The 21,948-nt window shown below is 37.2% G+C and overlaps 1 protein-coding gene across 4 annotated transcripts in view; it reads right to left on the reverse strand.

The window, feature by feature from the left end:
* The window catches only part of LRBA (LPS responsive beige-like anchor protein), a 412,983-nt gene that overhangs the window by 286,583 nt on the left and 104,452 nt on the right, over positions 1-21,948 (reverse strand). For all 4 annotated transcript variants that reach the window (XM_065634945.1, XM_065634947.1, XM_065634944.1 and 1 more), the window contains one exon: positions 20,244-20,305. In XM_065634945.1, coding sequence (XP_065491017.1) covers positions 20,244-20,305 — 62 coding nt within the window. The remainder of the gene's footprint in view (positions 1-20,243; positions 20,306-21,948) is intronic.

The raw sequence follows: 21,948 nt of genomic DNA on the forward strand, positions 1-21,948 counted from the left end.
TCTCCTCAAGGTTTATACCATGATCTAGTGTTGTCCCATATGAGTCAGTTTTGGGATTTTTCAAAATCTATTTTAGGTTGTGGCTTTTTTTTTTTTTTTAATTAATCCTAACTAATGATTAGTTGTAAGACAGTACCAAATGCTCTACTAAAACTCGTAAATTACTACCACATTTCCTTTGTCCAGGAAATATATTTTGGTCAAAGACCACAACATGCATTAGACCATAACCGACAATGAGATTAGTCTAGCAAAACAATCTTTAGTAATTCTACGTCCCATTTTTTTCATTTCAACTACATATGTATGTGTAGTTATCTCAGTTTTCAAATGCATTGAAAAGTCTTTTATACTACTTGATCCTCCCCTTTCTTAAAAATAAGGTATGTCTCTAATTATATAACAGAATCAGATAAGTGGAGAAGTTCTTTAAAAAGTCTGCATTGAACTTGAATTTTCCAGTGTCGGCTGTATTGATCAGTCATTTTCTCCCATTTGTTGCTGGCTCCTTACTCATTCTGAATATCCTTGTTCAGCTCTAATACTTCAGGAGCTTCTTATTTACCCAAACAGGCCGGCCCAAAACCCTCTTCTACAAGCAGCAGGTAGTAGAAGTCAGCTTTCAAAAAAAAGAACAGCAGGTCACTCTTTACACAGAGCATTACAAATCAGTGGCATCTATCGCCAAAGGATGTTGTGGTGACTAAAAGGATCAAGAAAAGACTGCAAAAGTACACAGAAGAAAAAAAAAAAAATTTATGTTTACTAAATACACAGAAACTACATCCAATCCAGAAAATAACTCCAGCTGAAAATAGCTGGCAAGTGGAAAAGTACCATATATCCTTGTCCTGTTTAATTCTTCTTGAGCATCTCTTTGTATCTATACTTGGAGTTACGACAATAAGCAAGGTGGAGCCTTTATCTAATCCAATATAGCCATTCATAAACTCTAACTGTGCAAGCAAATGCCAAGAAAATTTTGTTGACAAACATTTTTGTTGGTTTCTAATTTGAAGTGCTAGCCTGTAGGCAGCAAATCCTTGTATCCCTGCTCACCAGTGCACTTCCAGGAAAGAAATATAACCGTATTTCAAACACATTTATAAGACCAATCCATCAACTGGTCTGATAGCTAAACAATTAAACATGGATCTTTAACAGAATATTTAGAACATTTCCAATAGAAGAAAACTGGTCTATTTTCAACTGTAGCAAACTGTACTACTACTTTCATTCACATATACATACACATTCATTCTCCTTAACAACTCATTTTTCTCAGAAACTTTACAAAATATCCTTCTAACAAGGTTAACATATTCCACAATTAAGAATTATCTCTTACAGTTAAAATACACACTTGTAGGCAAGAAAAAAAAGAGCAAATTATTTGCTAATCCGTCCTTCCCATAAAGCCGGTGGAGTTTTAATAATTTATTTTTATTATGAAATTAATGAGAAGGATGACTTTGATACTGACAACTATGAATGGAGCACTAAGGAGCAGTGTGGGAAAATGTGTTAACATATGACTAAGAGACATTATATCCTAGAGTAAAGGTCAAATCTGCATGAAGAAAACTTGTTCTTAGAGAGATATACTAATCTTTAAGCACCTAAAGTAAACTATCAAGAACTTTTCAGCAGTGTTTGCACTTGGTGTCAGCACTCTCTCAGCACCACATCCACTACAGGCTTGAATGAAATGAGCACTAAAGAACACACAGTGAAAAGTAGATTGTATCTCAGCTGGGTTCTTCATAATTTAAAAAAACCAACCAACCAACAAAAGCCCACACGACAAAAACAGACTGCCGCGTTAAGCAGAATATCTAAAAACATAAATTACTTATAAAGAGTTGAAGCATGCTTAGACTATTTTAATCCAGAAAGCTTCATTGAAAAAATTAAAACCCATATGGAATCATGGGAAATCATCTCATAACTCTGTGTAACAATTTACTATTAAAATTTGCACATGCTATGTATGTAGTGTACAAAATAAAAAAAAAAATTGCAAGGATGTGACAGATTTTAATGTAATAGTAACACCAAAACACATTTGGAGAAAATGATATTCAGTATATATGCCATAATACCTGAATGCTCAAATAAAATTTTAAAAAATATATCGATAAAGGAAGAACTATCAGAAATTGAGACCAAAAAAAATGTCACTAATTATATTTACGGTCATTTCTTTACAGAGCACCACTGTTGCTGAATCTTGACATTTAGAGGGAAAAGAGAGAGTTTGCAAAAATACTTACTACTATGCCAAAAATTCAGAACATCTTGTCAGGGGAAAACTTATCAAACAGGCTTGAATTTATGAACATTTAAATAATGGATACTATTTCACGCTAAACAATGGCTTGGCTATGAAAGCTTTACCGTGGCATCAACGTAACAAGTCAAGCTATCTCAGTAATCAATACAGAGGTTTTAATTTCAATAAGGGTAATAAAAGTTACTCTAACCCTAGCCAGCTACAAGCTCTCAACAGATGATCATCATTAGGGCTCTATCGGGGTTCCACATAGGCTGTACAAAAGTGTCCTGTTAGTACTTGGCCTGTCTGTTTGGCAACTCCAGGCTTAAGACAAATGGCAGCTGCTGCCCTTCAAGGTCTGAAGTCAAGTCCTCAGGGAATCTAAAAGCCCAACTGGAAAAATCAAGGCCTGTTCATTAGAGACTGCTCCAGGGGAAACTTGCAAGGCTGCCATTAGAACTATATAAAAGAGCTAATTATTTTTATAAGACTTTAAAACTATCAAACACACTCAGTTACAATAAAAAGTATTTACTGCCAGCATTCCACTAAAAAGACATTGCTTTTTGTCAAAAAAATCAGCTAGTGACAGTACACAGCTGAAGTTTTGTATTAAAAAACTTAATGAGTCTTCTAGGAGAAAGTTGTGTAAAAATTAACTAGATGAGATTGTTTCTCAAGTGGAGCACATTGCTGTGGGAAAACATTCCAAATACACTCACATCAAGCTAATTAATGAACTATAACAGTGGGTTGAGACTGCATGTGACTATCTAACCCTGAAAAAGATAGGAAATTCAAGAAACAAACATGTTTGGTGTTGCAAAACTGACTGAAAATAAGTCATATATCATTCCTGTTTCAAACCTATGCTGTTAATGAGCAACGGAAAATGCTGCAGTACACTAGTGGTCCAGTTGGTATCAAAAAACTGAGCAGAAAAAAAAACCCTCTAAAACCAAAAGTAAAGTGTTTCAGTATTCTGCCTCTGATAAAACACAGAAACAAAGATTGTAATAATGATAGCTACTTTCATAAAATATACTTTGGGGAAGAGTTGGAACGCTATTTTTTATTCTTAATCACAAAATCGTTTACTATTTTAACTATGAAGCAGAATCAAAGTTTCTCATACCAAAATGCTTTTCCAGCTGCACAGCATGACAACACTGTATTGAATTCTAATGGTATAACAGATCACTGCTATAGAGTATTTACTACACAGTATTCATTACAAATCTTTTAAAAGTGCTATATGAAATTCATTAGTGTTCCTTAATCAATTCTTGGATCAACATGCACATTAGCTTCCAACAGCCTAATTCAAAAAAGCAATTACAACCCTAGTCCTTATGTAAGAGGACAACAGAAAGCAGCTATGTTAAATCAGTTTAAAAGAATGAAAATGTAAAGAAAACAGATTAGGAATGATTTATATCAATGCCTAGTGCTGAAGTTAATTACAACTAACCCAATAAAATAGTGCCTTTATTATTGTACAGCAAGTAATAACCTTAGACGCAGAAAACAGAACTCTCTGCTGACTTTTGCATGCTCAATTCCACAGCACACTACATTAAGAATTAAAGAAGTAGTAAATAAGCCATACTGAAACAGAAGTTTTTTAACTAAAAGCAGAAGACTCCCCTGCTGTTTAACCATTTGGGATATTCCATGCAAACAGAGCTTCCTATAAACTGGTATTATGTTGTTAGTGGTAAATGCCTAAAATTACCTTATAATGAGAGTTTAATTTCAATACTTAAAAGTTTGAGCTCAAGTCACAATAAGTTTTTATAGATTCTGAAAATAAATTATACACATTGAACTGGAGTAGTCTGCATACTTAAGTACCATGTTGTTCAGTAAAATACTAAATAAAAAACTGTCAGTTTGTCAGACAATGCCTTTTATGCTATGAGACGACTCTCAAAGTGACAACTGTTGTTTTCTCTACAAACTGCACAAATCTATCCTAAAAGATACGGTATTATGAGACATACATTACATAAAATATTACAGCACATACAATCTTTAGCAATTACATAAAGCCAAAAAAATCTCACAGGTTGCAGTTGTCATAATTTATGGTGATGCTGAATATTCTTAAAAGAGGATTTTAGTAATTAAAAAAAAAGCTTAAATCACTTAAGCCAGAAGTTCGTATAAAATTATTAAAATATCACTGCATAAAGAAAATTATATCAGTTGTAACTATCACAGCATAAAAGCTGCATACCACAAAAAAATCATAAACTTCATTTTTGTATCTGGTTTCAAAAAAGTATAAGCATGTATATGAAAAACATTCATTACATGCCTGTTACAGTGATCTAATTCATGACTTGATGAGTAAAAATTTACCCCTGGAACCAATGTCACATTAAGATGAGACAGATAAGTACAGTTCCTCTACATTCCCAGTAAAGCAACAAACTGTAGAATGGGGGAAAACTGAATGACTGGATCACTGATTTCAGGTCCACAGTTTCTGATGGAGGAAGCAATTTTCCTGGGCAGCGTCTCCCTTTCTCTCTCCCACTAGTGAGCTGTTGCCATGACTCCTCACGAAACGACATCAGGGGTCAGGTTTGAGTTCATCTACCATCAAACCTTTTCAACTGCAGTTTCCTCTTCAGGTTCTTTAACCATCGGCTATTTTCAATGCTGAGATGAAAGACGGTAGCTTCAGGAAGAATTGGAACAGAAGTCTGAAACGTTAATCGAGAAATCAAAGTACCAAGCAGTTCTGTAAATATGCAGGAACGGGAAGCAAGAAACTAAAAGTCAAAGGAGATAAGTCAGAAAAACAGAAGGGAGGAAAAGGGGCAACATACAACAAACAATGGGAAGAGATCCAAATAATCAAGTTGCAGTGCCTGCATAAATCTTACAGAGAAAAGAAAACAGATCAAAGAATAATAGCAGGAGTATAAGGCAACTGCCTCTTGGCTTCAGTGCTCTTTTGTTTAACTGTGATTTTAATTTTTGAATTTTTGTAAAACCACTGCATGGAAAAAATTGTATTCTGAGGTAGACTACTAACTATTATGACAAGAAAATCACTGCTACACAGTTGCACCAGCAGTGATGGACTGATCCCACCAACAGCAACATTCATCATCACCACTGCCAAACAGCAGCAACCTTTCTGCTTAATGTCTGATAAGCTTTAACTAAATAAATTTAACTAATAAAAACCTCAACAATATACATGGTGAGTACCGGTTTGGAACCAAAAGCCCCTTTATATTACCCTTTTCCCCAAATGTGTCTTAGTTTTAATTAAACTCTTATAATGAATGCATGCAAACAATGAACAAGATCCCTGCTATCATCATACCCCTTTGAGGGAATGAAAACAAAGTGTGTAAACCAATCCCACCTCTTCACTCAAAAGAGAGGATGACCAAACCTGTCCCTTATCTTTCCCTTGGGTAATCCTATCCTAATACAGATCTTTTAAGAAAAGATGTAGAGAAAAGGAAGCTTAATCAAATCAAATTTTAAAAAAAAAAAAAAAAAAAAAAAGGGCAGGGGAGGCAGAAAAACTAACGTGCCTCTTCCATTACACACCACTTGCATACTACATTTCCTTTCTCGTCCTGCATCTGTTGCCTTCATTAGACTAAAATATTCTGGGTATCCATTATTCCACTGTTACATGACACCCAGCAATACAGGGCTCTGTTCTCATCTGACCCTATATGTTGCTACAATAAACCTGATAAATAATAATTTTCTGCTCCTTTCACTGCAAATCCTCACCTGCACTCACCAAGTAAATTTTCCAAAAAGAAAAATAACTATTTCTATTTTAAGTAGGAATAGAAATAAATGTCTTCATAAATATTCAGAGGGTACTGGAAAATCCAGATGATTCTTCTGAATCAAATTTGACTCAGAATTAGGACCTAATGCCTAACAGACATGCACCTCAATATCATATTGATTGCTGCATAATCTGAATTATTCAGTTTTTTTCACTTAAACAAGTTATCTTAAAATATTTATTGAAAGATTAATGCATCATCAACATCTTTGATGAGATGTATTCCCAGTTGCAGGGATACATAAAAAGACACAGACAAGTTATAAATAAGACTAAAGGTTAAACAATAAACTGAACAGCACCACTATGCAAAGCTTCTCCTGCCAGAACTTTGAGTAAACAGCACTGTTCTCCAAATCGTGCATTTCTTAAGCAGTCTTGCTTGGAAACAGAGACACATTATTTGGTTTGTTAGCATGAACAAAAACATTCACATATTTGTAATTAGTATAAAGTCAGCAACGAGCACTGCCGCTCACTGAACTTTCCATAATCTCATACCCTTCCCCTCCACTAAAACTCTTTCCATAGTCTCAAATTAAACAGACTAGCTGTAAAACAGCAGGGTGTCAAATTAAAGCACACTTTATTTTCAGAGGTCTCCACACTTCGCGGCTGACTTCCTGTCAGGAAGAGTTCCATTTCAGTGCAGAGCCCCATCAGCAGGGAGCTCCCAGAATTAAGTGCCAGTTGATATTACTTTGTTTTGCATTTACCACCCATGAGAATATTGTTCAAAGATCTAGTTATAAAGTCAGCATGGTATCATCCTTCTGACTAGACTGCGAAGCCACAGGGTGTGCTCTCGCTGCACAAAACTCACCTTAAATGGTGGTGTTTTTTTAAGTCCTAGTGTGCTGGTGAAGCAACAGGATGCCTTTTTTCTTCAGAAAAAGTCTGGCTTCTGTAGCTAAACTACATTCCCTTAGTTTTGAACATCTGCAGTAGTGTACATTCATGGAAATGAAGCTGTCCTGTTCTCCTATCACACCCCCAAGATTCACATTTGCCTTACACAATCCACTCTCCTCCATAAACATGAAAACGTATACATTAATCATGCAAATTCTCAGCAAGACAGTTTCGAAGGCTAATACTTTTAGCTCTAGTGGACATGTTTTCTATTAAACTCACACCACCACCATGTCCTGGATTCCTGACCAAAGTCAAGTAATTTTCATTTCATAAGAGAAGTTTTCTTAGTAAGAGCCTATAATACCTGAAAAGCACACAGAACAACTTCCAGAGACCTTACAAAAAAAGAAAAATGGGGAGGAAAAATCCTCATTTTCCCCACAGAACTTCACTGTAGGCAATTATGTTTTAGTAAAATGACCTTAAGAAAGTTCATCTCTCTCCAGTATGGCAAATTATTTCTAAGAATGGGTTTCTGGTTTTTAACCCTGTATTTTATCCATTCCTCTATCCAAAGTCTGCAAGTCATGTTGACTTCTCCAAGCATATTGTCCCAAGAAACAATGCTTCACATCAGTCCATACTCAAGTATCATGGCTTTACTACACCTATCCACTCGCACCTCTCTACATACCCTAGTCTAATATATAGCACCCATCCCAACTTCTTTATATATAAATGTTGTGTTCATGTTTGTTTGTTCATTTTGTTTTGTTTGTTTTTATTCAAAGCCACAAAGCTCAGAATTACTTTCCAGAAAATTGCTGTCTAGTATAAACCAAAACCACTGGTTCTTTCACGCTACTTTTCTCAGTTAGCAGCTGCAGCTGATATAGCCTGCTTTTGTTGGATACTTTAAAATACAGCAGTTGCAAATTGCAAAGGGTACTTTACAGTAGGCCTAGATAAAAGTTTTAGTTAGGAAGCCATTTCTATCACTTTGATGATTATTTATGTCTAATATACAGAAACATCAAGCTCATTTAATAATAGTATAGAAAATCAGATATTCCTCTGTTTTTCCTCATACTAAATATGGTAATCATCTTAAAATTGATGGAACACCTTATCCTTGGTGCCATCTTAAGACATATCAAGGATAAGAGGGTCATCAGGGACAGTCAACATGGCTTCACCAAGGGGAAGTCGTGTTTGACCAACCTCATAGCCTTTTATGAAGACGTAACAAGGTGGATTGACGATGGCAGAGCAGTGGATGTGGTCTACCTTGACTTCAGCAAAGCATTTGACACCGTCTCCCACAGCATCCTCACGGCAAAACTGAGGAAGAGTGGACTGGATGATCGGGTAGTGAGGTGGACTGCAAACTGGCTGAAGGAGAGAAGCCAGAGAGTTGTGATCAATGGGGCGGAGTCTGGTTGGAGGCCTGTATCTAGTGGAGTGCCTCAAGGGTCAGTTCTGGGACCAATACTGTTCAATATATTCATCAATGACTTGGATGAGGGAATTGAGTGTACTATCAGCAAGTTTGCTGATGACACCAAGCTGGGAGGAGTGGCTGACACGCCAGAGGGCTGTGCTGCCATCCAGCGAGACCTGGACAGGCTAGAGAGTTGGGCGGGGAAAAATTTAATGAAATATAACAAGGGGAAATGTAGAGTCTTGCATCTGGGCAGGAACAACCCCAGGTTCCAGTACAGGTTGGGGAATGACCTATTAGAGAGCAGTGTAGGGGAAAGAGACCTGGGGGTCCTGGTGGACAGCAGGATGACCATGAGCCAGCACTGTGCCCTTGTGGCCAAGAAGGCCAATGGCATCCTGGGGTGTATTAGAAGGGGGGTGGTTAGTAGGTCCAGAGAGGTTCTCCTTCCCCTCTACTCTGCCCTGGTGAGACCTCATCTGGAATATTGTGTCCAGTTCTGGGCCCCTCAGTTCAAGAAGGACAGGGAACTTCTGGAGAGAGTCCAGCGCAGGGCCACAAAGATGATTAAGGGAGTGGAGCATCTCCCTTATGAGGAAAGGCTGAGGGAGCTGGGTCTCTTTAGCTTGGAGAAGAGGAGACTGAGGGGTGACCTCATTAATGTTTATAAATATATAAAGGGTGGGTGTCACGAGGATGGAGCTAGGCTCTTCTCGGTGACAACCAACAGTAAGACAAGGGGTAATGGGTCCAAGCTGGAACACAAGAGGTTCCACTTAAATGTGAGAAGAAACTTCTTCACAGTGAGGGTGACAGAACACTGGAACAGGCTGCCCAGGGGGGTTGTGGATTCTCCTTCTCTGGAGACATTCAAGACCCGCCTGGACGCCTTCCTGTGTAACCTCACCTAAGTTTTCCTGCTCTGGCAGGGGGATTGGACTAGATGATCTTTTGAGGTCCCTTCCAATCCCTAACATTCTGTGATTCTGTGATTCTGTGAAAATCCCACATCATACATTTCATCTCCAAACTGAAGAGTGATCAAACCTTTAAAATATCCTCCTAGACTAAGAATTATGGAAGACATAAGGAGATAAAGACAATGTATAGGTTCACACATTTTAACTGCTGTGAATACTGCTTGTCAAGATGTAACTAAAAAGTACTTACTGCATCATTAAGTTAATAAAAGCTCACTTATTATTCATGCAGTATTTGCAAATCATTCCAAATACATTCCAACCTACCCCCACACTTAAGGCAAAAGCAAAGTTTAAGTTATATGCTTCTTTGTTTTCTACTTCTAAGCAAACTGTCAATATACATCCACCTCATAGACTCATGCAAGAAACCATATTCTATCAGAATGTATTTTTTAAAAAATTTAGCCAGTGATAGACACACAGATGTTTTAAACTCCCTGTCTATTGGGCATACTGATAGTAAACCAAGCATATGACTCCTGAAGCAAACAACTACACCCAAGAGAAAAAGAGTTCAAACACATCTTAAGTGTATCAAATTAAGGCAGGATGAGAAGTGTGAACCTTAGTGATAATTATGAGGAGTAACAGGAGTTTGCAAGAAACTCCTATTTAAACGTGTTAGAGTGCTCTCCACACATTTCCATTGAATTCAACAGGTTAAATACTGAAGGCAGTTATAGGCCTTTAGAAATTTAGAAAGCAATAGGAAATCAAAGTAGGAGTGAAGTTTTGGCAGACAAATTTTACATTATCCTGGAGTTTCACACAGAATGTATTACAATAATCTAGTTCTGGGGAGACAAAATCTACATACTGCTTAAGTCAAAGAAAAAAAAAATATATGCAGCTAATTTAAAATGTAATTTCAACATATTCCTGTTCGAAGAAAAGGTTTTCCCAGCTGTTTCCATTTATTTCAGTCTTATCAAAATTGCACTTCAGACAGGAATCTACCAAGCTGATCTCCAGTTTCAAACACTTAGAATGTATAACATAGTTCAACAAAGCAAGTATCAAAATATCGTGAGCACAAGTACTCCATTTATAATTATTCCAAGTACTGCAGTCCGTGACATATACCAAGCATGAAAGTTGCCAATATACATTTTCAGCACCCAAAGTGAGATCCTCAGAGATGGAGGAAAAACTCCCACTTGGGAAGGACGGAAGGTACACTAATGCATAACAAAAAAACCCCCAAACCAACAACACACAGACAGATATATCAAGTGTAACAGAGAATCTAAGTGATCTAGACAGTAGATTTGATAATTTAAACTGTTTTGTTAGAAGGAAACTTACTGATAGGATAGTATCTAAAATCCAAACACCAAAGGACTGTGTTTAAGGAGACTAGATTCCACAGTCTGTGCCCTCCCACATCTTTCAGGCCTTTCAGTCAGTCTATGCAAAGTTAATCCTCCTGATCACCAGCCAAATGGCTCACTCTGATGATACGAAGTGCCTCACGATGCAGGAGAAAGCCAAAGCCCTAAACAGACCTTGCAGAGAAGAACTGATGTCTTCACCTATCATAACTAAAGAAGGAAATGGCAATTGAAGACAACACCAATGAACAAGTGTTGCTTTTACAGACTGAGAGTGCTTAATTTCTATCAAACTGGACTCTTCCAAGCACTTGGTAAATGCCTGTAAGCTTCTGGACTACTAGCTACTTTGAGAGGTTTATGTTGAAATTTTTCCTCTGACAGATTATTCTACTTAGTGATAATAATTACCTGAAACATTAATTGAAACTTAAGCCTCTTCTGTTCCAGGAGAGCACTTTGATAGCTTGGCCTCTGGCTACTGTGGGATCTATCTTCCACTCTCTCTAGCTTTGACCACAGTCTCTGTCTTGCAAAACTAAGTAACTGTAGATGAAAATACACATTGCAGGGAAAAAAAATATATATAGGAAGAGTTTTTTAATATACAACAAGAGTTTTTGAAGAGGAAATAATTTATAATGTAAAATTGCTTCACTGAAAATAACCTGAAGGAGCACTGTATGTAAAGCTCAACAGACAATTCCCAACTAGTTTGGGAATAGAATCTCAAGGAACAGGATAAGAATCTTCCATTTTGTATATCAGTTACAAAAGCCATGCAATATTTGTTACAAAATTGCACTAGGAATGTTCCCACTACTGCCTATGTAACAATTAATAACATGCTTGGCAATCCCATGTTTTCAAATGCTAAGAACTACAGTTTTATTAATGTGCCTAATTCCACTTGGTATGAAGTAGACCTGAGGAAACTTCAGAATCTAAATAACCCATAGCAAAATAAGATGATCTTGAATACTCTCACTTCTTTCCACAACGACTTCATCTCTACATAAAGCTGGCAGATATTCTTCAGATCTTTAAATTCTTCAAAAGAGCACAAGCCAAAAAAAAAAAAAGAAGTATGGTATGAAGTCTGGCACACCTGCAGGTAAAGTATTTTTCTGGATATCTCAATACAGTCCCCTGTTAGTTAGCAATATGAGACAAACACCTATGAGATCAATTCATACATCTTCCCCTGAACTTAAAGAACTGAGACCTTAGGAGGCTCTTCTATTTTTATTTGTTAATGTCTAAATAATTTTCATTTGCCTAATAAACTTTGCTTTCATGATAAAATTATTAGAAGCATATCTGGTACTGAAGTGTATTTTTTTTCTCAAACACATTCATCTCTGGTAAAAACAAAGCTTCTATTGGCAGAAGTTCACGCTGTACAAAAACTTCCAGTCCCTGTTTTTTAAATGGAAACTAGAACATACATTAAAATTGATAGAAAGTCAATTGGCAGCTTACAAAATCTGCCCTGTGTACCCAAACGTATACATTTTTTAGATCGTGGATCTAAAGGATTATTAGATACTTTTTAAACTTATTTTCAGCTGTGAGAACACAAACTGACTAGATGGAAAAATGTTATCGTGATTAGAATCATAGAATGTCCTGAGTTGGGAGGGACCCACAAGGATCAGGTCCAACTCCTGTCACTATATGACAACCCCACAGTTCACACCATGTGTCTGAGGACGTTGTCCAGTCTCTGCTTGAACACTGTCAGGCTTGGGGCTGTGACACCTCCCTGGGGAGCCTGTTCCAGTGCTCCACCACCCTCTGGGTGAAGAACCTTTTCCTAATGTCCAACCCAAGCCTCCCCCGGCACATCTTCCTGCCATTCCCTCGGGTTCTGTCATTGGTTACCAAAGAGAAGAGGTCGGCACTTGCCCTTCCTCCTCCCCTTGTGAGGAAGCTGTAGCTGCGATGAGGTCTCCACTTAGTCTCCTCTTCTCCAGGCTGAACAAATCAAGTGACTTTAGCCATTCCTCATATGGCTTCCTCTCCAAACCCTTCACCAACTTTGTAGCCCTCTTCTGGACACTCTCCAGTAGCTTAATATCTTTTTTTATCCTGTGGCACCCAGAACTGCACTCAGTGCTCCAGGTGAGGCCGCAGCAGTGCAGAGCAGAGCGGGACAATCACCTCCCTGCCTGGCTGGCAGTGCTATGCTTGATGCACCCAGGACACGGGTCCCTCTTGGCCGCCAGGGCACACTGTTGGCTCACGTTCAACTTGCCATCGACCAGAACTCCCAGATCCTTCTCCACGAGCTGCTTTCCAGCATCTCGTCCCCCAGTCCATATGTACAGCCAGGGTTGCTGTGTCCCAGGTGTAAAATCCGACACTTGCTCGTGTTGAACTTCATGTGGTTGGTGACTGCCAAGTTCTCCAATTTATCCAGAACCCTCTGTAGGGCCTCTCTGCCCTCGAGAGTGTCAGCAAACTTACTAAGCAATCATAGAATCAAGTCCTTAGTCTAAGTCATTTATAAAGACATTGAAGAGCACTGGCCCTAAGATGGATCTCTGCAGAACCCCGCCAGTGACCGGCCACCAGCCCAACATAACCCCATTTACTAGAACCCTTTAAGCCCGGCCTGTCAGTCAATTGCTCACCCACTGCACTGTCTGTTTACCCAGCTGTGTGCTGGACATCTTGTCCAGGAGGATACTGTGAGAGACAGTATCAAAGGCTTTACTGAAATCCATAAAGATCGAGTCGACATGCTTCCCCTGGTCAACTAGGTGGGTAACCTTGTCATAGAACAAAATTAAGTTGTTCAGGCAAGACTTTCCCCTCATGAACCCCTGCTGGCTGGGACCAATGACGGTGTTGTCATTCAGATGTTTTTCAGTAACTCCCAGAATATTCTCCATGATTTTGCCAGATACGGAAGTGAGGCTGACAGGCCTGTAGTTGCTGGGGTCATTCCTGTTGCCCTTCTTGTAGATTGGGACAATGTCTGCCAGCTTCTAGTCTTCTGGGACCTCTCCAGATTCCCAAGACCATTGAAAAATCATGGAGAGAGGTCTTGCTATGACGTTAGCCAGCTCTTTAAGCACCCTTGGATGAATCTCATCAGGCCCCATCGACTTGTAGGAATCTAGCTGGAGTAGCAAATCCCATACAAGTTCCAATTGATTGGGAGTTTACCATTCTCACAGCCATGGTTTTCCAGCCTAGCGTTATGGGAGCCCCCAAGTCCATCATCGGTGTTGAAGACTGAGGTGAAGAAAGCATTAAACACCTCAGCTTTGTCTGTGTCCCTGTTAATAAGGTGACTATGCTCATCAGTTAATGGGCCAATGTTATTTCTAGCTTGCCTTTTGCCACTAGTATATTTTAAAAAGCCTTTTTTATTGTCCTTCACAGTATTGGTCAGCTTCGATTCTAACTGAGCTTTGGCAGCATGAATTTCCTCCCTACAATGGCAAGCAGCATCTCTGTAGTCCTCCCATGTCGCCTGACCTTGCTTCCACTGACCATGTAATTTCTTTTTTCACTGTATTTCCAGAAGATCCCTGCTCAACCAAGCTGGATTTTTGCCTCGTCTGCTAGATTTTTGGCATTTTGGAATGGCCTAGTCCTGTGCTCTTAGTAGGTAGTACTTAAAAAAACGACCAACATGGATGGACCCCAACACCTTCAAAAGCTTCTTCCCAGGGAATCTTACAAAGTATTTCTCTGAGCAGCCTGAAGTCTGCTCTCCTCATATCTAGTGTTAAGGTCTTGCTCGAAGTTTTCCTCCCATTAGCAAAGATTTTAATCTTCTTCGTGCTTGCTGTGGCCAAGGGAGCCGCCGGTCACCACATCTCCCACAAGACCCTCTCTGTTAGTGAGAATCAAATCTAGGAAGGCACCTTTCCTGGTCAGTTCCCTTAGTACCTGCACCAAGAAGTTATCGTCCAGATGCTTCAGGAATCTTCTGGACCTGTTGGTGCCAGTTGTGTGATATTCCCAGTTGACATCTGGCAAGTTGAAGTATTCAAACAGCATTAATTTTCTTCATATCTAAACCGGGATATTGTTAGAGTTTTGGTGCTTCTGTTGAGTTCAGCTGCCATGATATCATAGTGACATAGCTTTTAAGATAACCTATACTCAATTCAATTAAAACTTCATAGCTATCATTATAGCTATCCATTACATCAGATTGCACTTAAAAGTAAATTAGGAACCAGTGCAGATTACAGAGCATCACTATAATGTGTTCTCTCTGCAAGTAACAAACATTGAAAATCAGCCATCTCTTACAGCAGCTAAAATCTCCAAGTAATTCAAAGGCTTACCACATTTTAGAACATGCTGCAGAAATCCATTTGTGAGGTAACGAATTTGGATCACGGATATAGAGCTTTTTTCTGAGCACAGGATACCCAGAAAAGCCTGAAGATCCTATTGCATTTTACAAACATTTAAGTACTAGGGTGGAGGAGGGGTGCATCTATGCAAAATATTTGCTGAAAAATCCAAATCTAAACTATTAATACCACCCTACTGCTCTTCCTTAGGGGAAATATGCTGCCATATTGTTTGTATGGATGCATGACTGCGTGGCACATGCTGATATTGTTTAAATAATTAAGATTCCTCATCAGAGTAAGAGAGATGACGCAACTAAAATACAGCCCATGCAAAAGATTAATATCGACGTCTTTATGAACAACAGAATCCGTTACCAAAGTGATTCAGTACCATATGAAAGAACATGCTAGAGAAAAACCGTTTGCAAACATTTCACCATTTAACCAGTGAGTTGACTTAAACAAGAATAAAAGAGAGCTGAAGACGTATGATTTTGTCTACACAGGCAGTAAGACCAACTTTGACAGCATAGTTTTTTCTCATTTAATCCTACTAATCAGCCTCTGCTCTGTTTTCAAGATGCACACGCACTGCTTTCCTCTCCAGAAAATAACCCCAAAAATCTATCAGTACAAAATATGACATGTTCAACCCTAATCATGTTTCATTGGTCCATATGAGTAGATGCCATCATTGCACACAAACAAAAAATCTGGAGTATCAGAGAGTATGCTTCCCTCTTCCATCTCCCAACAAAAGATATACTTTATCAAGGTCCAATATAAATCTAATAGCTACAGCTATGCAGTCGTATTGCAATATATCATATTAATATTTCTAGAAGATGAAATACGTAGACATTAAATGTATTAGAACATTGGTTTTGGTTTTATATATGCCATTGGTTATCAAGAATGTATCCTTAATCCCTTTGAAAAAACAGAGGGCAGGAAACAAGCAGCTTTAATACCTTGAACCAGCAAGCAGGGTGTATATGTGGATAGCGGTGGTGGAGGCGTCATAGAAGTTGCCGCAGCATTCATTAATTATTAATTGCAAACTTTTTAAAAGGTTGGGTGGCATTCCACCAATCTTAGAAAATTACACGGGAGCTGAACAGTATTTGAGTCAGTTAGTATAAGTCTACTTTATGGCCTAGAAAATTTAGATGCAGTAGAAAAAAGCTCTGAAGTCAAAAGATGGATGTGACAAGAACCACCTAATTAGTTCTCTTACACGTAGTCTGCTGACAATTCCATTGATTTACTACAGAAAGGAGGAAAAAGATATTTCAAGTGCTGCAAATTCTGTAAATCCAAAGGTAAAATATGGAACCTATTTCACCTATTTATGTACCTTTTCACCTTGGAATTACAATAACAGGACAAATGCTTCATGTATGTGTACAATGATAGAGTTTTTTAATAACTTCACGAGAGAGTAGGGAAGATCACAGTTTTTCCTCCTTCAGTCATGTATTGCAAGAAAACATCTGGCAACTGAAAAGCACAGTAGCATCTTTCCTTTAGGGACAAACATCCACTCAATTCATATGTGCCCCTTTGCATTTTAGGCAGCGAGCGAGAGTCCTTTTAGACAAAAATGCTTTATTCAGGGTTGATATCACAGTTTCCCCATGCAGAAGCCTTGCCTCACAACAGCATATGAGCACCTTTAACATCCGGATGTCACTCATTTAAAAGGGATATTAGACACAGGACTTCTCTCTTTTGGCTGGTTTAATTACCCCGACAGGATGCCAGGCCAGACTAGATGGTGCTTCTAGGTTCACTGTACTGGATGCATTTCTGATAAATGGGAAAAGAATAGATGACCTGGCAGAAGGCTCAGACAATAACATGTGATTTACAGGACATGAATGCAGCTACTATAAGATTTATCTGACAGCCCTCTCCGATAGTGGACTGTTGAGTATCCGATGGAATGATTTCTAGTCTGGAAAGTCTACTACTGAGTAGCCATACACATTATTTATTTATTAGATATTTTGGGTTGAAACCATTTTTAAATGATGCACTTCACAATGCTCAGCCATAAATTTCATTTTAAACCCTAGAAGGGAGGTAGTGTTATTGGAATGTATGTCAGACTGAATTAGGATGAGCAACACAACGCTTTTATAAAGTGGCCTTGAATGCAACGTCGATTCTTTCAAAAATGATATTAATGTCACATAAGCAGGAACACTTTGCAGTAATATTAAATGAAGGATTTCTTTATGTTTTGATAGATTTATATAAATGTAAGCATACACACAGAGACATGTCTCAAAATGTAGTGTGTCTATCAAAAAACACAACTGGATTTGTCTTAGAAAAGGCCTTTTGTCTGTATCTCAAACCACCTGTTTCTCTTTTTACCTTGTGTTGAACATAAAACAATATATAAACGTAAAAAAACCACAAAACTAAAACACAAAAGCAATGGCCTTTTTCCATATGCCTAAATATATGAACTTTAAACAAGAGAAAAAATTAACCAGGTGTCACAAATAGTTTCACAGAATGATCTCTTTCGAATTTCTTTTAATCACTTCACCTGGGAAAGAGCTTTATTTTCACAATTTTATGAAAACAATTACTCGTGAAATATTATTTCATTTTGCACTTCTTAGAAAGAAAAAATACATATATATTCCAGCCACGAATCTGAAGAAACATCAGAAAAATTTCAGATGTTTCAGAAAAGCAATCCAACGGCTTACACCACATTTACAACATTTAAAGCAAATTTTCAGAAAAAGTGTAGCATAAAAAACACCAAAGATATTAATCAGAGTAATTTTTCAATTTCATAAAATGATGGCTGACAAATTTGTGAAGTTTTAAATCAAATTTTCAGATACTTACTCTGTAACTATGCCACATTATTTATGTGATTAAAAACTAGTTTTTGACCTGATCTTTTGATCTTTGGCACTTCATCCTCTCCATCTCCTCTTAAAAATTAATTAAAATTTTAGCAAAAGGAGATCACTTCACTTCCCACCCGATCTTCTGGGAGGAGGAGGGGAGGGAAGAGGAAAAAAAAAAAAAAAAGAAAAAAAGAAAGAAAGAAAAAAAATAAAATCAATCAAGCTCAACCCCATCTCCTCCCAGTATCTGTAAAATGTCGGCTTGAAATTCAATTTCATATCTCTCAAGCTTTCATGTAGCAAAAGACAGTTCACTTCTTAACAAAATAAATCACTTCTGTGATTGCCATGCTGACCTCTTTGAATTAGGAAAATTCAAAGTGAAAAATGTAATTATCACCCCAGAACAATCTGTATACATCTGGAGCTAATTTTAGATTCATTTCTCACATCATTTTTCATATTCTGCCAAAAATTACAGCTGCTATGTAACTTTTAAAAGACTTTGAGGTCTTTGTGACTTTATTGGTTTATTTCTACTATTTCACAAAGAACAACTTCAGTCTCTGCAACTAGCACTGCTAAGCAATCACGTATCCTCAATTTGATTAGATTAGCATTAAGTGGCATTGTGACACATATGACAAATAGATGCATTAGAGCACGTCATTTATTCCTTATCCTTTCCACTTCCCAAAACCAAACAAGTGAGGTACAGTACAGAGCACAACATGATTTTAAAAAAGATTAGATTACCCTACCAAAAAAGAAGGAAAGGTCAACCACTAATTATTGATACAAGCAGCCATGGATACCAAAAACTAATTTTTAAAATGGTAATATGAAGCTGTCAGGCACATACAGGGTGTTTCAAAAAGATGGACCCAATTGCAGAGAAACAGTGATTTCCAATTCAGTCCATCTTTTTGAAACACCCTGTATTTAATACTCATATTACTTTTACTCTAACACATTAATTAATGAACAGTAAAGCTGGTATATGGATTTCTTGGTAGAAAGGATTGTTTTCTAATTTAAATTAAATTCTTATTCTAGAAGTTGTGAACAATAGCCACTTCCAGTATTGCCGTATGTAAAATAACCATCTCTAAATTCCGAAAGTTCCATGATGAATATTAAATTCCTTTCAGAGTAAAAAAATATTTCCTCAGGAAGATGGAAAACTAGATGAGCAAAGTTCTAGATGCATTCATTAATAATAAGCTCACTAGAAAACATAACTACTCTTCACTAGTTCATTGTAAAATCTATTAGGTGTAATCTCCAGAAGTAATTGTTCTTATTGCACCTTATTGACAATGCAGACTATCGATTTTTCACACCTTCTATGATTCTTTCATTTGTATTCATGAAACGTCTATCAGCACACTCTAAATAAATTTGGCAATATAGGCACTAAAATGAATAAATCGATGTGAAGAAACATTAATTTTGCATTATCCTTATTTGTCAGGCAAGCAAACCATAAGGGCTGTAAATGAAGGTCAAAGGTTTTGAAATGGGTCAGAACCCTTGACCTCTAGACCAATACCATTCCCATTAAAAAAGGCTATTTTAAAGTTTTAAGTAGGGGAATTTACTACCAGAAAGGTATCATTTTTAAAGTACCAAAAAAAAAAAAAAGGCTTAATAAAAACAGTCTTCCATTTAATTACAAAAAAGAGAGCAAGAAACTCAATAAGAAAATCCAATTACTATAGCATATGCCATTTTAAGAAAGTTCCTTAGACTCTGGCTCTTTTCCAACCACAGGAACAGGCAATTCTCAGGTTCTTAAATATCTAAAATCACTTTGCCTTTAGGAATGTAGAATGTTCCAAACTGCTGACAACCAGGGTTGCTTTCTTACATTTTTCTCAAATTCTTAGTACTTGTCAAATCAATTAAGAATGACAGGGTTTCAAAAGTATTTATCACTCATTTCATAACCTCTGCACAAAAGGAAAAATTCTATTCATCCCAGAGGATCCAGCATGCCAAGATGCAGAAATCAATCTGTTTTCATAACCTTAATATTTCATTGATCCTATTTTATCTTACAAAAATGACAGCATAGAATTAGTTAGGCACACCAGCATCAAGGTTATACAAATGCTCAACAGTAAAGTAACATAAAACCTTTAGTATCTTCTCTCTCCTACCAAATAGATAGAATTAATTATTTTCTTTTTTGTAATCAAAAGGCCTTGCACATGATCTTTTTACCTAGTACACATAACCTTAATTTAAAGTAAAATTTTACCTGTAAACTTCAATAGTGCTCAAAGACAGTGATTTCAGACAACATTGGTACTTAAACCTCACCTGAGAGCAAAGCAGCATCACCAGCTCCACAACTGAACTGCTAGATTTCATGCACACGAGACCTACAAAAGGAAAAAACAGTATACATAAATGCATGCTTATATGGCACCAGCTGTTTATAAAAAAAAATATTTTGAAGTGCAATAGATTAGAAGCATTTTGACAATCAAAAGAAAGCTGAAATTCTCATACCATTTACAGTTCCATTTTGTACTTTATCAGCACAAAATGAAAGTATGTATGTGAGAGGGAGACCATAAATTCCATGCTTCACATCTAAAAATGCAGCTAATAGTAATACATTACCGCTATCACAGTTTCATAAATGTTTGTATTTCAAAGTGATCAGAAGTGTGGTTAACATATGTTATATTAATCCACTGTATCTACATTTTGCTATTTCTTGAAGGATTGGGTCATTATATATGCAGAGAAGGGAAATGGCTTTATGACCTTTGCTTTCTCCATTGCGCATTCTCCTTTCAGCCCCCAGCTATCAATCAAGTTTCCATTTTGTTTCATGGCAGCAGACATCCCAAACACTCTTATTAGTACTTTGACCCTTAACCCCACACTAAACCTTAGCAGAAGTGCAAGCAGTAATCTATTATATATTCTCAATTGTTTATAAACTAATTTGACTATTATTTTTTGTATTCGTGTTTTGTTTCGGGTTTGTCTCTAACTGTTTTTTAAGCCCAAAAATTGGTTTCATGTGTTTATTTTTGTCTAGACAGCTCATACACTCCAAATACTCCTCCAGCTTTTTTTTCATCATCCACTCTATGAAATACTCATACCTCTACATCTATACTACAGTCAAAATACTTTGAAACCAGATTATTTATCTCCAGACAAGAAAACGTAAATAAATGGGATATTTACTTCCCCAGCAAATAAAGCTTTGAGAGAAATCTCTTTCCTCTTATTCTCATTAAATGAATGAAATAAATTTGTTTACAAGGTAGCTTCCATTAAAACATTTTTCAGCTAAAGCAATGCTTACATGTATAATCAAAAGTAGAATCTCATCCTTTTCAGTCATACAATAGAAGACAATTCACACACTTCCTGCCACTTCTTCCTACCCCAAAATGTAGGCGAGCTAAATTCCTAAGCTAAATCATTTTAATTTCAGCCAAGTTTAATGAAGTCTCAGTTTTGATGTCAGCAGTCTTCAGTTAAACACTTACCAGTGTTTGATATTTTCTTTGTGTTTCTGACAATGCTGACTGTATTCAGCATTACATACAGGTTTCCTGTCCTAATCCAGGAAACAAGTAGTTTCAAATGTGTTCTAAAAAGAGAACTTTAATTCCTCAGGAAGCAACTAGATCTATTAGCACAAATACAGCTCCTGTGCAAGCAATCAGCTCAAGTTAAGTGACCATGAGCTTCTAACATGGGAGCACTTCCTTACTGGAAGCTGACACAAGCTCAGGCCCTAATTCAATTCACTGTTTTAATCAGACAAAACCCTGCAATTTTCACTCTAAAAATCAGTGGACAAAACAATTTACATGACATAACCAAATTATGAAAAAATTGAAAAACTGGTATCCACTACTAAATTCACAGTGTTCCAATAAACATGCTTTTTTAAATTAAGGACATTAACATCTGCACTACAGAACTGAGCCTCATTTTTAACCAGAGAAAAACCCACCAGTAGAGAGAAAATTCAATTATCTCAACCTCAATCACT

The sequence above is a fragment of the Caloenas nicobarica genome, chromosome 4 (assembly GCF_036013445.1).
Source record: "Caloenas nicobarica isolate bCalNic1 chromosome 4, bCalNic1.hap1, whole genome shotgun sequence".
In the NCBI taxonomy this organism is placed as follows: Eukaryota; Metazoa; Chordata; class Aves; order Columbiformes; family Columbidae; genus Caloenas; species Caloenas nicobarica.